This window comes from Diabrotica virgifera, chromosome 8, assembly GCF_917563875.1.
Source record: "Diabrotica virgifera virgifera chromosome 8, PGI_DIABVI_V3a".
NCBI lineage: Eukaryota > Metazoa > Arthropoda > Insecta > Coleoptera > Chrysomelidae > Diabrotica > Diabrotica virgifera.
The window spans coordinates 184,329,655-184,344,126 of NC_065450.1; the positions used below are offsets into that span (position 1 = coordinate 184,329,655).

General features: G+C 32.2%; 1 protein-coding gene across 3 annotated transcripts in view; it reads left to right on the forward strand.

Annotated features, from left to right (window-relative positions):
• The window catches only part of LOC114337486 (protein ENL), a 136,682-nt gene extending 127,472 nt beyond the window's left edge, over positions 1-9,210 (forward strand). For 2 of the 3 annotated variants that reach the window (XM_028287933.2, XM_050657986.1), the window contains exon 9: positions 4,863-9,210. In XM_028287933.2, the coding sequence (XP_028143734.2) occupies positions 4,863-5,060 (198 nt within the window). In that variant the 3' untranslated portion in view covers positions 5,061-9,210. The remainder of the gene's footprint in view (positions 1-4,862) is intronic. The other variant, XR_007700085.1, reaches the window with a different exon arrangement.
• The last annotated feature ends 5,262 nt before the right edge of the window (positions 9,211-14,472 follow it).

Here is a 14,472-nt window from a genome sequence, read left to right on the forward strand (position 1 = left end):
GGAAAATATAATACGTTGTGAAATAAAAAGAGACGAAACTATTAGAGGCGAGAAAATACCGGTAGAAACCTATAATTTAATTTCAATTACATTACCACTATCGAGAGTTTCCACCTTTAGACGTTAAGCTCAGAGCTAGTTGACTTCAGTCATAATAGGGCATTCCAAGGCTTTGACATTTATTACACTGTTGGGAGGCATTGTATTTATTTATATTTGTACCACATTGTGTTCCTTAAGTTTTTTATTTGTATTTTCCGAACATTTTGTTATTGGTTTTGTGTAGTTTTTAGTTGTAGAAGTACTTGAACGACTTTCTTTAGTTTTAAACAGTGAATAAATAATATTTTTTTTATTTATTAAGCGCAACAGGCCTTGTAGGCCTAGGGCTAAAATGTTTACATTTCTGGTTACATAAATAATATAATAAATAACTTAATATAACTTACATAACTTATAGAACTTATAAATTTTATTTAGTTACACTTCAGTCTTTTTATACACTCCTTCACCACCTCTCTCCATCTCCTTCTGTCCAATGCTAGTTCTTTCCATCTATCAATGTTACTTTTCTTCAAGTCTTCATACACACTGTCCTTCCATCTTTTCCTTGGCCTGCGTTTCCTCCTCTTTTGTATTGGTCTTCGTGAAAGTACCATTTTTGGCATTCGTTTACTTCCCATTCTCTCGATGTGCCCCAAGTATCGTATTCTCTGTACCTTGATCGTCGTCGTGATCGTTGGCTCTTGATATAGTTCTTGCAATTCTTTATTGGTTCTTCTTCTCCACTGACCTTCTATTTTCACACCACCATATATTGCTCTTTGCATTTTTCTCTCCCATCTTTCTAAAAGGTCTGTTTCTGACTTTTTGAGCACCCATGTTTCGCATGCGTATGTTAGTCTGTAGGTACTGTACTGTAGGTCTGATAACAGTCTTATAAATTCTTATTTTTGTTTTTCTTGATACGTATTTGGATTTCAATAATGTGCGTAATGCTCCATATTTTTTATTTCCTTTGGCTATTCTTGCCTTTATCTCCCCTTCTTCATGATCATTTTCATCTATTTTGGCTCCCAGGTAAATAATTTCTTTAGCTCTTTTGAACGAGTATGTTATTTCTCCATCTATTTGTACTATGATGTTATTCTCTTTTTCTTTTTGGATCTCTCCCATTATCATATACTTTGTCTTCTCTTCATTTATTTTAAGTCCGATTTTTTTGGCTTCTGTTATGTTTTTCATTAACTTTTGTAGTTCTTTTTTGCTTGTTGCTAATAGCGTCAGATCATCTGCAAATGCTATGCATTGGTGGCCGTTTTTAAATATCGTTTCTTGCATGTTTATTCTGCTTTTCCTGATTATTCCTTCCAATGTTAGATTGAATGCCGTTGTTGATAGTGGGTCTCCTTGTCGTAATCCTTCCTTGGTTTCAAACTTTTTGGATGTATACCCTTTCCAAGCTATTTCGTTTGTTGTGTTTTCCATCGTCATCTTTACCATCCTGACAATTTTACTTGGTATCCCCAATTCTTTCATCAGTTCGTACATCTGCTGTCTGTTTACTGTGTCGTAAGCCTGTTTAAAGTCTATGAACAAAGCATATAGTACTGTTTTATGTTCGTAACAGGTAGTCTGTATTTCTTTTAAGGCAAATATTTGGTCAGTCGTTGATCTGTTGTTTCTAAAACCTGCCTGGTATTATCCCAGTATTTTTTCCGAATATTGACTTAGCCTTTTTCTTATACTTTGTGCCAAGATTTTGTAAACTATTTCTAATAGTGCGATGCCTCTGTAGTTTTCGCATAGCATTCTATCACCTTTTTTATGTATAGGGCATATCCTTGCTATGGTCTACTCTTCTGGCATTTTTTCTACTTCCCATATTCTTTTTATCAGGTCATATATCTCTTTCTGTAGTCTTTTCCAGAGGAAAAGATTGGCAAAATAAATAATATAGGTCCATTTTCCCTCAAGGGGTCTACGGAGGAGCAGTTTCTCAAGCGTAAGTAACATGGACATATGTAGTTAGTTATTTAGCATTTTTATAGGACGTTTTATAGCATTTAACCATTGTTTTTGTCTCTCAGATGATAACTTATTTAGTTGTTTTATGCTTAAAATGTAGCACTGATGGTAACCGATAAAACTGAACTTTATCATGATTATTTCGCATTCCACACTGCAAAACAACAGAAATGAAGCATATTATCTTTTTACATTAATTCTTCCACTGAAAATGTTAAATTAATCCTTGTACAAAAAAAAATAAAGAAATGCAACTAAAATGATCTAAAACACATTAAGAAGTGATATAATAACATTTGTTTGCCCCCCAGCCGCCATATTGGTTTAATTTTGACAGCATGTTGGAATGCTCTATTGTACGGTGTATTAAATGCGTTCACCGAGCCTGTCCGAGACTTTTAGTCCACGACAAGGCATGCGCACTTTAATTCCATATTATATTTTTATTTAATGTATTGTCGTTGATTGATAAATATAAACTAAAAGTCAAACAATTAGGAATTCACGTCATAGATTTAATGACATCATAACCCACCGGTGCAAACTTGATGGCAAACAAATTCAACAAATTTTTCCTTATATATTAGTTTTCTCGCTACCGTCAAGTTTAACAGGAAAGCGCTGTTGCCAAATAAAAAACATACGATTTACCAAAGCAGCTACCGGCTACACTGTTTCTCTTTGTCTTTAAGAGTGTGAAACAAAGATAATTATCTGTACTATAAGTGTCAAACTGACATTGTCCTATAGAGGATTATGTAAGATTTTTGTTTGTTTATTTTTTTTTTCTTCTTTTATGGCCTTATTACAAACCTAATCGACCAATAAAGGATAGGGAAGGGAAAGTGAAGTTGGTTAAAAAATAAACTGTCGTAAAAATATAAACTAAATAAATAAAATATAAGTTGAAAAACAATAATTTGACATTATATTTAACCTCTAATATTGTGACAGACGTCAGTTATCATTTACAATCTCACCAAATATAATAATGACGTCGTGTAAACTCGTCACTAATTCTAGTCAATGAAATGCTCGCTGTAATAGAAATGACATTCGAATATGGCAACAAGGGGAAAATTACGTGCATTCCTTATTATTTGAGTTTTCCTATATAGTATATTAGTAGTTAACAATTAATTATTATTCATATTAATAGTAAATATACCCTGTATATTTATCTGTCAACGGTATTATTTATATTATCGTAAAGTGTGCATGCCTTGTCGTGGACTAAAAGTGGCCGACAGGCTCTGCGAACGCACTTATTGTAGTTACGTTCTTCCTATCCTAGTTTTATTAGGTTATGTATGTCTTAATGGTGACAACTCATCATTCGTCTTGAAGAGAATGGTGGACTGTGAAGACCATAACAATTGTAATACACTCGGGTGCAAAAAAATCAATCCACTGAAAATTTGGTCATTTTTGATGTTTCGAATTTCCTAAACCTGTTGTCCGATTTAAGTGATTTTTCTACCATGTTATAGCCTTATTCATTAACAATATCGCTGTAATAATATTGTTGCTAGACAGGTAAACTGTCATTGTATACCGGGTGTACGAATCAAACTGTGTTTTTTTCTCAAAGTTCGCATCACCCTGTGGACTATGTTTATAAAATACTGAAATTAAAAACCAACTATAGCCTCAGGGTTTCTTAACATACTGTTTTTAGATTCATTCGATTATGTTGGATAATAAAAAAAGTTAGGTACTTTAACAACTAGCCATGTTCTTCCTTAGTACAGGGTGTTTCTAGATAAGTGCGACAAACTTTAAGGGGTAATTTTACACATGAAAATAATGACAGTTTGCTTTATAATTATATGTCCGCAAACGCTTCGTTTCCGAGATACGGGATGTTCAATTTTTTTACAAACTGATGATTTATTTATTGCTTTAAAACCAGTTAAGATATGCAAATCAAATTTGGTGGGTTTTAAGACGTAGTTATTGCACATTTTTTGACATACAATTAAGAATTGTATATTCACCATTGGCGTGCATACTTGTAATAAGATCGGTCATAATACCCGTTTGGGCGCTAAATGGTGAATATTAAATTCTTAATTGTATGTCAAAAAATGTGCAATAACTACGTCTTAAAATCCACCAAATTTGATTTGAATTTCTCAACTGATTTTAAAGCAATAAATAAATCGTCACTTTGTAAAAAAATTGAACATCCCGTATCTCGGAAACGAAGCGTTTGCGGACATATAATTATAAAGCAAACTGTCATTATTTTCATGTGTAAAATTACCCCTTAAAGTTTGCAGCACTTATGTCGAAACACCCTGTACTGATGACGAACATGGCCAGTTGTTAAAGTACCAAACTTTTTTATTATCCAACATAAGCGAATGAATCTAAAAACAGAATGTTAAAAAAACCGGAGGCTTTTTTTTTAATTTTGGTTTTTAATTTCAGTATTTTATAAACGCTAGAATAGGACACAGGGTGATGCGAACTTTGAGAAAAAAATACAGTTTGATTTGTACAGTCGGTATACAATGGCGGTTTAACTGTCTAGCAACAATATTATTACAGCGATCTTGTTAATGAATAAGGCTATAACATACTAAAAAATCACTTAAATCGGACAACAGGTTTAGGAAAGTCGAGACATCAAAAATGACCAAATTTTCAGTGTATCGATTTTTTTGCACCCGAGTGTATAAGATAGACCGTCATTATGTAGGACTGTTATTCTTCCTTTATCAAATTGGGAAATAACAATTATATTTTAAAGTCGTAAACAGTTTTAATTTTTGCAACCTAATTTAAAAAAAATATCACGATATATTTTTTTTCACTGACATTTGTTTTAGTGCGATATGGACATGCTGCGTGAACTTCAGCGTAAAATAATGAGCCTGAAGGACAATTCTGATCTCCAAAAAGTGGTACAACTAATTGCAGAAACCGGCCAGTACGAAGTCTCTGCTCATACATTCGATTTCGATTTGTGTTTGTTAGATAGGTCAACAGTGAGGCAACTACAAGACTTTTTCTCAACGATATCGTAGTAAAAACTAATTATAAACACTCCAAAGAGTTGTGAATAGTGGTGTGTCGGTCACGGTAAAAGTAGAGCTGGGTAAAATCTATGTTTAATTACTTTTTATAACAATCGATGTAAACGTAGACAATTTTTATATATTTCTTTATGTCGATTAGTCTTTTTTATGAAAATTCGAATCTGGTAAGAAGTACAAACTCATTCTCTAAAATCTGCTTAAGTACAAATAAATTAATAATTAATATCGTCATTCTACAGCTGAAAATGTTTGATGTTTTGCTCTTTTTAAAAATTACAAAAAAGTGTTACTTCAAAATATACAATTATACCAGTTTATCTGTGAAAAAATCATTGATTTCGCGTAAAAATCTTATACAAATATTTGAAGGTTCTAAAAGCTATATGAGGGGTAACTAACTGATAATCTTAAAAAGGGAAAAAAATATTTTTTGAAACGTTTCTTACACATTTTAGAGAAATATAGTTCAAATAAAAGTTGTAGATCATATCAACTTCTTTAATTTTGAGCCATTCCAAATTAAAATACATAAACAATTGACTGAAATATTTGCAAAACCCCTTATTTTTGCGCAATTTATAAATGTTGGTAACTTTGTTTTTTGCATTATGGTATTTAATATAACTACTGGACAGTTAATGAGTTATTAAAGTGTGCTGAATTTCAAACATATCGACCAACTTACTTTCTAGAACCTTTTATGGCCAATAGGAAATAAGATAGCGTTTTTAAATCATATTTTAATAAAAGAAAAGAAAAGATGGTTCAGATTTGATTACAGTACAGAGCCTCTACTATGTGCTTATACATATTTCGGAATAACCTTTTCCTCATCGGAGCACCTGGATAGAGGCACTGAACTAAAATCAAATCCTTTCATCCTTTCCGGGTAATTATCAAAATAGTTACCAAAGATGCTACTAGCACCATCTATGAATCGAAAGTTGAGTCAGGAAATAAAATTCGAAATCATTTATCCTCTGAGCTTTTTAAGTTGGAAAAATGAAGTATAACAGAGTGGCGAAATACTCGACAAGGGAAATCTAAATTGCATTTCACGTCCTGTTAGGACGTGAATCTAGCATCTTTGGTAATTATTTTGATAATTACCCGGAAAGGATGAAAGAATTTGATTTCAGTTCAGTGCCTCTACCCAGGTGCTCCGATGAGGAAACGGTTATTCCGAAATACGTATAAGCACATAGTAGTGGCTCTGTACTGTAATCAAATCTGAAGCATCTTTTCTTTTCTTTTAGTTTATACTTTATTCACCTTTGGTGGATTTTTATTATCACTTATTATCACGGTGAATGCCAGGACGTGAAATGCAATTTAGATTTCCCTTGTGGAGTATTTCGCCACTCTGTTATGCTTTATTTATGCTCAGAAGATAAAATTTCGAATTTTATTTCGTGACTTATTAGACTTTTGATTCATAGATGGTGCTAGTAGCATCTTTGGTAATTATTTTGATAATTACCCGGAAAGGATGAAAGAATTTGATTTCAGTTCAATGCCTCTACCCAGGTGCTCCTATGAGGAAACGGTTATTCCGAAATACGTATAAGCACATAGTAGAGGCTCTGTACTGTAATCAAATCTGAACCATCTTTTCTTTTAGTTTATATTTTATTCACTTTTGGTGGATATTAAAGGAAATAGTTCGCTAAAATTATTATCACGGTGAATGACAGGACGTGAAATGCAATTTAGATTTCCCTTGTCGAGTATTTCGCCACTCTGTTATGCTTTATTTTTCCAACTTAAAAAGCTCAGAGGATAAATAATTTCGAATTTTATTTCCTGACTTATTAGACTTTTGATTCATATTTTAATAACTCATTAACTGCCACCATTTTGAGTAGGTAGTTTTATTACATCATTATGCAAAAAAATAAAGATATTAACGTTTATAAATTATTGCAAAAATAAGGGTTTTTTAAAATTATCTGTCAATTGTTTAGGTCTTTTAATTTGGAGATTCATTTTATGATTTACAACTTTTATTTGAACCATTTTTCTTTAAAATATATAAGATACATTTTATATGCAAAAAATACTTTTTTCACTTTTTCAAAAATCAGCTGTACGTCTTCACTAGTTTTTCATCAGCTACCCCTCGTATACCTTTTAGACTCTTCAAATAGCTGTAGTAAGATTTTTTCTGCTGTTTTTCCTTGACTGGTATAAATTATTTAAGAGCACTTAAATCATATTCGATATGGTCTACCTCAATACCTCCAATATCTTTGTACATCAAACACAATATGGGCTGTTTCATATTATAAGAATTTTGAACGTGATAATTTTGACGCACTTGTTCTTTTCACACAATAAGAATTGAGTCGCACGAAGATATTTTGCTGTGTTGTTTGGTATATTATTTTTATTTATACTTTGTGGCTGAGGTAGGTACATGATTGATGTCTGATATGTATCATGACGATATATCATTACAAATGAGTATTTTTTGTCCATACTTTTGTCCTAATGTACTGTAATGCGTATTTAATTCATTTGAAATTTCTATTTTGTCAGTTATTATTTCTTATGTTTTTACTTAAAAGTCTTAATTTGTTTTTATAATCGTTGTTCTGCTAAGTTATTTGTGGGATCTTGTATTAGCTCATCTAATTAGCTCATACAATATATGTAACAAACTATTCTAAATGGGAAATAAGCCACAATTTAACTAAAAAATTATTTTATTAACGTTTCGACATCCGATTTGGGCGTCTAAATGTTAATAAAATAATTTTTTAGTTAAATTGTGGCTTATTTCCCATTTAGAATAGTTTATTACAAAAATGCCACAAGGAAATAGCTTCAGAACAACATTACAATCTATGTTTTTCATGTACATAATTTAAAAGACCTCCGTCATCCACTCGTTGTTAAATGTTGTTCCCCTCGTTTTAAATGTTGTTTTTAGATAATTTCACACAAGACGTGACGGCCGCCCTACTCCAGTCTTCACCGAGTCGTTTACCCTATAAAACTGAATTTAATTTCGTAGAATAAAAGGTATAGTTATATTATATGAAGCGAAATCAAATTATAGCGTTGTGGTTACTTTATCTTCGAAGAAAGAGAAATAAGAGGAACCGAATTCATTGGGTCCATCCTATGAACGCAAAAAGATACGATTTATATATTTTTATATTCACACATATTGATGGAGCACCCTCTATACTAAACGTTAATTGCAACTATGTAAAATAAAGTTTATATGTGTTTTTTTTTCTTTATCACCTAATTCGTCAAATTCACTGTTAAGTGCACGGCATACACCATTCCAAGCATTTCTCGTCAAGTTTCTATCTTTACATATTTCTATTGTTTTGTCCCAAAGAACCGGTCTCGCTTCAATTAATTTTATTAATATTTCACTATCAATCTGAGACATCATAATATAAAATATATGCACCTACTTCAAACAGTCACAAAGTGTAAATGAAAATAATGTACCAAACAGCCAAAGAAACTACCTTCGTTCGACTGAACGACAGTATCATACGAAAGGATGCATTAAGTCCCCTATGCTACTGGCTGCTGTCTGTTGTAGCAAGGGACGACATAAACACGGCGACTTCACCAAACGTTCCAACCACCGTCTAGTGAGAAAGGCTCCATATGATTACATGAGCCACCATTGGAATATTTTCGTGCGTTCTAACCATCGCATGTTTAAATTCTTATAATGTGAAACAGCGCTATGATTTCGTCGCGCAGGTTTTGAAAGTGCTATTTTACCTACATTGGTTATATAAATCTGTTTAAATAGGTGCAAATTTATAAAGGTTACTAGCCCATTTCATGTACATATCGATACTGTTGCTTTTAATGCTACTGACAAGTCAGAAACAAAAGTATTGACGTTTTTTACTATTAGAATTTTTTTTATTTGCTTTGACCTTGACAATTAGCCAGCCTGTTTGAATTTTGTACATATTGTTAGTAATCAGTGTCGATTAGGTAGTTGAATAGAAAACAAAGCGCGCAATGAAGTTGAAGCGATGAAAATAACGCGAGCGTTGCAGAGTTAAGAAGAGAAGCGAAAGAAGAAAAATGTACAGAACCGTTAGCTTTGTATTGTTTTTGCATTGTGTTTTTTGAAATAAAGTTTTTAATCGTTGAAGTTTCATTAAATATGATCAAATCATCAAATATACTTTACTTTTACCATTGTATAACTAGACAATGTCCTTTATTAAACAATGGCTATAGTATGGCTAGTGTGACCAACTAGTCCAAAAAATCCGGGACATGGCCCGAATTACGAAGTCGTGTCCCGGCGTCCCGGGCAAGGCTTCCGGGCAATCCGAATTTTCAACGTTTTGGTAAAATTCTATTTAGAATAAGTGATTCTTCTAAGGGTGCGTTCACTACGGAGACCAAAGGATGGTATCCTAGCCTAAAGCATGGTATCGTACTCTTCATAGTCGTGAATTCTCGCATTTAAAATAATGTAATTATTTTACATAGCGATCGATAATATAGTTTCGATCTCCATGTAAAATAAATACATTATTATAAATGCGAGAATTCACGAATATGAAGAGTACGATACCATGCTCTAGGCTAGGATACTATCCTTTGGTCTCCGTAGTGAACGCACTATAAGAATTCATATCAAATTTAATTAGTGGGATGAAAAAAGTTGACAATATCTAGAGTGTTATACTAATACCGCATCCAAATCGCATGGATTTTATATCGTGGTATTATAGTTCTACGAAAACTCAAATGGTGGACTTTTTTCGTTTCTATATTTTATTTATAGTCTTTCTAAGCTTTTCTAAGTCCCGGATTTCAGGTGTTTCTTTTCAGCCTTGTCCCGGATTCGACTGAACTGGAGTTGGACACACTAAGTATGGCAAAAAGTTGATTCAGTTGTTATAAATACTTTCAACTGCTCTCAAATTATTTTACTATTTTTTAGTTACCAATACTACAAGTTTTTTTGTAATTCAGTTTAAAAGGATTTTGTAAGAATATCTACAATTTTTTAATATTATGCAACGTTCATAATTTTCTTGAAAACAAAGTTTATTTTATTTGGAGCAGTATTTTATTCTACAGCAGTGTGAAGAATCATTCCGTAGTTGATGTAAAAAACAAATACAGTGATATAAGACAAATTCATGTTGAAAACAAAGGAGAATAGGCAACGGTATGACATACTGCATGTCAGAGTCTACGTCTTGAAATATCCCCGTCGGTAGTTAAGGGTGGAAAGCAATATTTTGAAGAAACATGAGTGACTTATTGTTATTAGTGTTTACAACTCCCTGTTCATAAATAAACCTATACCTTTTATAAGTAACTGATTTTTTTATTTAGCTCCATACACACGAGTGTTCCAACAAAAATTTGACCCCACCCTCAGTAACTCGGAAACCAAGAGTTTCTTCAGAATTTAAAAAAACATGTCAATTTTTTATTGAAAGGGGGACGAATTTTCATGCAAAATTCGTCCCCCTTTCCCTGCCCTGCATCAACCCCCAGTTTTTTGAAGTTATACTTCTTTAGGCGCGATTTAGAGTAAAATTTCATAATACTGCGCGCATGCGCACACAGACAGTATGGCATTTAGTTGCTATCTTTCAAGTTATGTATAAATATATCAGTGCAAGAAAGGTGTGAAAAGAATATATTAGTGTTTTTAGTAAATATATTTATCATAATTTTTGTGTCTTTGGATTTGTCTTCCTCAGGAGTAAGATGAGTATTATTAAAACATTTTATTGTATATTTATTATACTTCACCTTGCCTGTTTGATACCGGGAATTGTCATTAGGTACGTCCGAACCGATACAGACACAGTTCTCGTAGCGTATTTGGTATAGCATTCGGCCAGAGATCGAGAGGTCTTAAGTTCGAATCCGGAGCAATCCTATACTTTTTTATTTTTTTGAAAGCGGTAAGCACAAAATTAGTTTGGTGTTAAAAAAAATTAAAACAAACTGTTTAAAGTATATTTATTTTTAAGAAATCATATAATAGAAGTATAACTTCTTACGTGCGTACAAGTACATACACATTCTTTTTTTTTTTTTAATAACAAGTGTGGTCAAAGGGGTATAGGAAGAAAGAAGAAATCTTGGCTCCGAAACATCAGAGATTGGACCCACACAACAGGGAATGACTTAATCCATCAATCCCAGAACAGAGAGAAATTTGCCATATTGATCGCCAACCTCAATAGAGAAGGCCCTTAGGAGGAGGAAGTGTGATCGAGTGGCAGATCATTTGAAAAATATATATTTTTTTTAAGTTATACTTCTTTACGATCGAGAGTAAAATTTTACAATTCCGGGCGCATGCGCACACAGACAGTATGTATTTCGTTGCTAATCTTGCAAGATATGTATGTATCAGCGCTGTCAGCGCAAATAAGTCATATTGTATCATATAAAAGGATATATGTATTAGTGTTCTTAATAAATGTATTATTATAATTTTTGTGTCTTTGGATTTGTCTTCCTCGGGAATAAGATATTTTATAATAATAGTAAGTATATTTAAAGTATTTTTGTACATTTCCCTTGGTCTATTAAATTTGTCAGTATGTATGAGAAATCTTGTAACCTGTCAAAGCAAAAGGTATATAGCTCAGTGGTAGAGCGTGTGACCGAGATCAAGAGGTCCCGGGTTCAAATCCCGGACGATTCATATTCTTTTTTTATATATATTTTTGGTATCGTTTTAATAAAAAAATTTTAAAAGTAGGTAAGGAAAATTAGTTTAATATTTAAATAAAATACAAATAACCTGTTAAGTATATTAATTTCGTTGAAATCATAATAATAGAAGTATAACTTCTTACGTGCGTACAAAGTACACACACATTCTTTATTTCTCTACAGAACCCTCTAATTTTTTTTAATTTGCGGAATAACTTAAAGATAATTTTGGATTGAACTAATTTACAATAGATTTGTTAAGTCCAAAATTATCTTCAAACTTATTACGTAAATTAAAAAAATAGAGCGTCGTTTAGAGAAAAAAAATAACCTTTCAAATGATGTGCCACTCGACCACACTTGCTACTTAAAAAAAAGTGGGGGTCGATGCGGGGCACTAGGGGGTTACATTTGAGGGTATGAATTTTGCATGAAAATTCGTCCCCCTCCCATTAAAAATGGACGTGTTTTTTTTTTAATTTTGAAGAAGCTGTTTGTTTCAGTAGCGGCTTGTCCTATGAGGCAGTGCCTCACCAGTATATAAATCGACTATTTACGTTATTTCGTTGTTTCATAATCAGTTTTTAAATATAATTTAGCTTTTTGAAATTTCCTAAATAACTTTATTTTTATGAAAAAATTAAAGTCGGTACGGCCCTGACTCTTTATCTTTGTATCCGTCTTCCACGTACCAGTATTATATGCATCATGCATTTCATTCCAACTTTCTCAAATCATTACAGTTGAAGCTAGCCTCACACCATCCTCTTGTCTAGCATACTACTGTTTCTTAAAATGGGGCAACGACTACAGTAAAACCGGCAAAATTCGAAAAATATGCCACCGATTCTGGGAACAAAATTCATCTATCCTTGAGGTCGGCCTCAAACACGTGTTTGTTACTTAAGGTTCCGCAGAACGGAATAGGAATAGCCGAACTGAACCGACTACAAGCACAAGTCGATTGGAGATCATACATAGCTTTCTATGAATATGCGGTATATACGAATGGATTATTATATTTTAGAGGTTTATGGATATGTATTTAAAGCATTGTTCATTTTAAATCATTGTTCATTATCACGTAATATATTGTTCTGAAGCTATTTCTTTGTGGCATTTATGTAATTTATTATTCTAAATGGGAAATAAGCCACAATTTAACTTAAAAAAATAATTTTATTAACGTTTCCACTTCCACATCGGACGTTTACATACAAAAGTAGTTTTTAAGTGTTTCAAAAATAAATTTTGTGTTTCTGTTTTTTTTTTGTAAAATATATAACTAATAAATTATTTTTCTTTATTTATTTGTTATATTTACATACAAAAGTAGATTTTAAGTGTTTCAAAAATGTTATATGTTGTGGTTGTGTTCTTTTTTGTAAAATTTTTTTGAACATAGTTATTCAAATGAGAGTGAGCAAAAGATTCAAGCGAATAATATTGCAACATGATTCCCAAAGCCTTAGCTCATTCCCCATATCTTCCACGATTTTTGAAAAAACTCACACTCTTTTGTTATGTAAAATTTGAAGTTTTCGATATGGAATTGGAATTTAAAATAACTCTATGCACTGAGGCTGAAAGCATTTGAGTCGGTCGCATTTACGGGAAAACTTTTAGAGAACTAATCGGCAGCAAATATTTCTTGAGGATTTTTTGTCCGGAATTTTTTGTGGGGATTTTTTTTTCCGGGGATTATTTGTCTGGGGATTTCTTGTCCAGGAAGAATTTGTGGGGATTATTTGCCCTAGCTTCGTCCTAGCGTTATGACGTAACAAAATCGACCCGGCCATTAAAGAGAAGCTAACCATAATAATAAAATTCCTCAGGTGTAGTGTGCCTCACCACCTTCTACTATCACGAGCCGCCCCTGGTTGGTTTCTGGGGGGTCAAATTTTCGTTGGAACGGACTGTATATTTTCGCTTAACAAAATCCAAATCTCCAAAATTTTGAAAGGCGACTGAATACTTAAATAAGTTTTAATTAAAAAGTATTTTAAGGTGTAATTACCCAGCTCGACCAAGAACAATATTTTATTGTAATATTATTTGTAGTTATGGTAGTGTTAATATTTATTAGATTTTTTTGGTAAGATCAAACCGATTAGGATATGATTTGCAAGTACGAGTATAACAATAGTTGAAGAAACTGGTTATTGTTTTTATCGATGATATTTATAGATAACTTTTTGTTATTGTATGAAATGATATTGATGGTTAGTGTGAACTCTCCAATAAATACTAAAAACAGTAAATATTATGACATAGCAACATATCTTCTTCTCATGAGCATTTTTCAGTGCGTCACAAATGATAGAAAAGAAGGTAGGTAAGTCCGTGATAATATACATTTTAGTGACATGACATTTTAGTTAAATCTGACAGTTGTCACATTTTATTTGCAATTTGGCATAAAATCAAATCAATTTTGTTTATTGCATTTATAAAATAGTATTTTCTTTGATTTGTATAGTCTTATAAATTGTACAGATTATATTCGTAACTATATTATATCATTCGTAAATAATTTTTTTTGATTATAGCGCCATCTATTGACAACTAGAATAAATGTTATAAATGTCATTGACGAAATGTAATCCCCGACGTGCGTTTTTTTCTGTCACATGCAATTTAATGCGTTAGAAAGAAATCGAAAAACTGTGACGTACTGAAAGATCCTCATGAGAAAAAGCATATTTGTTTTATT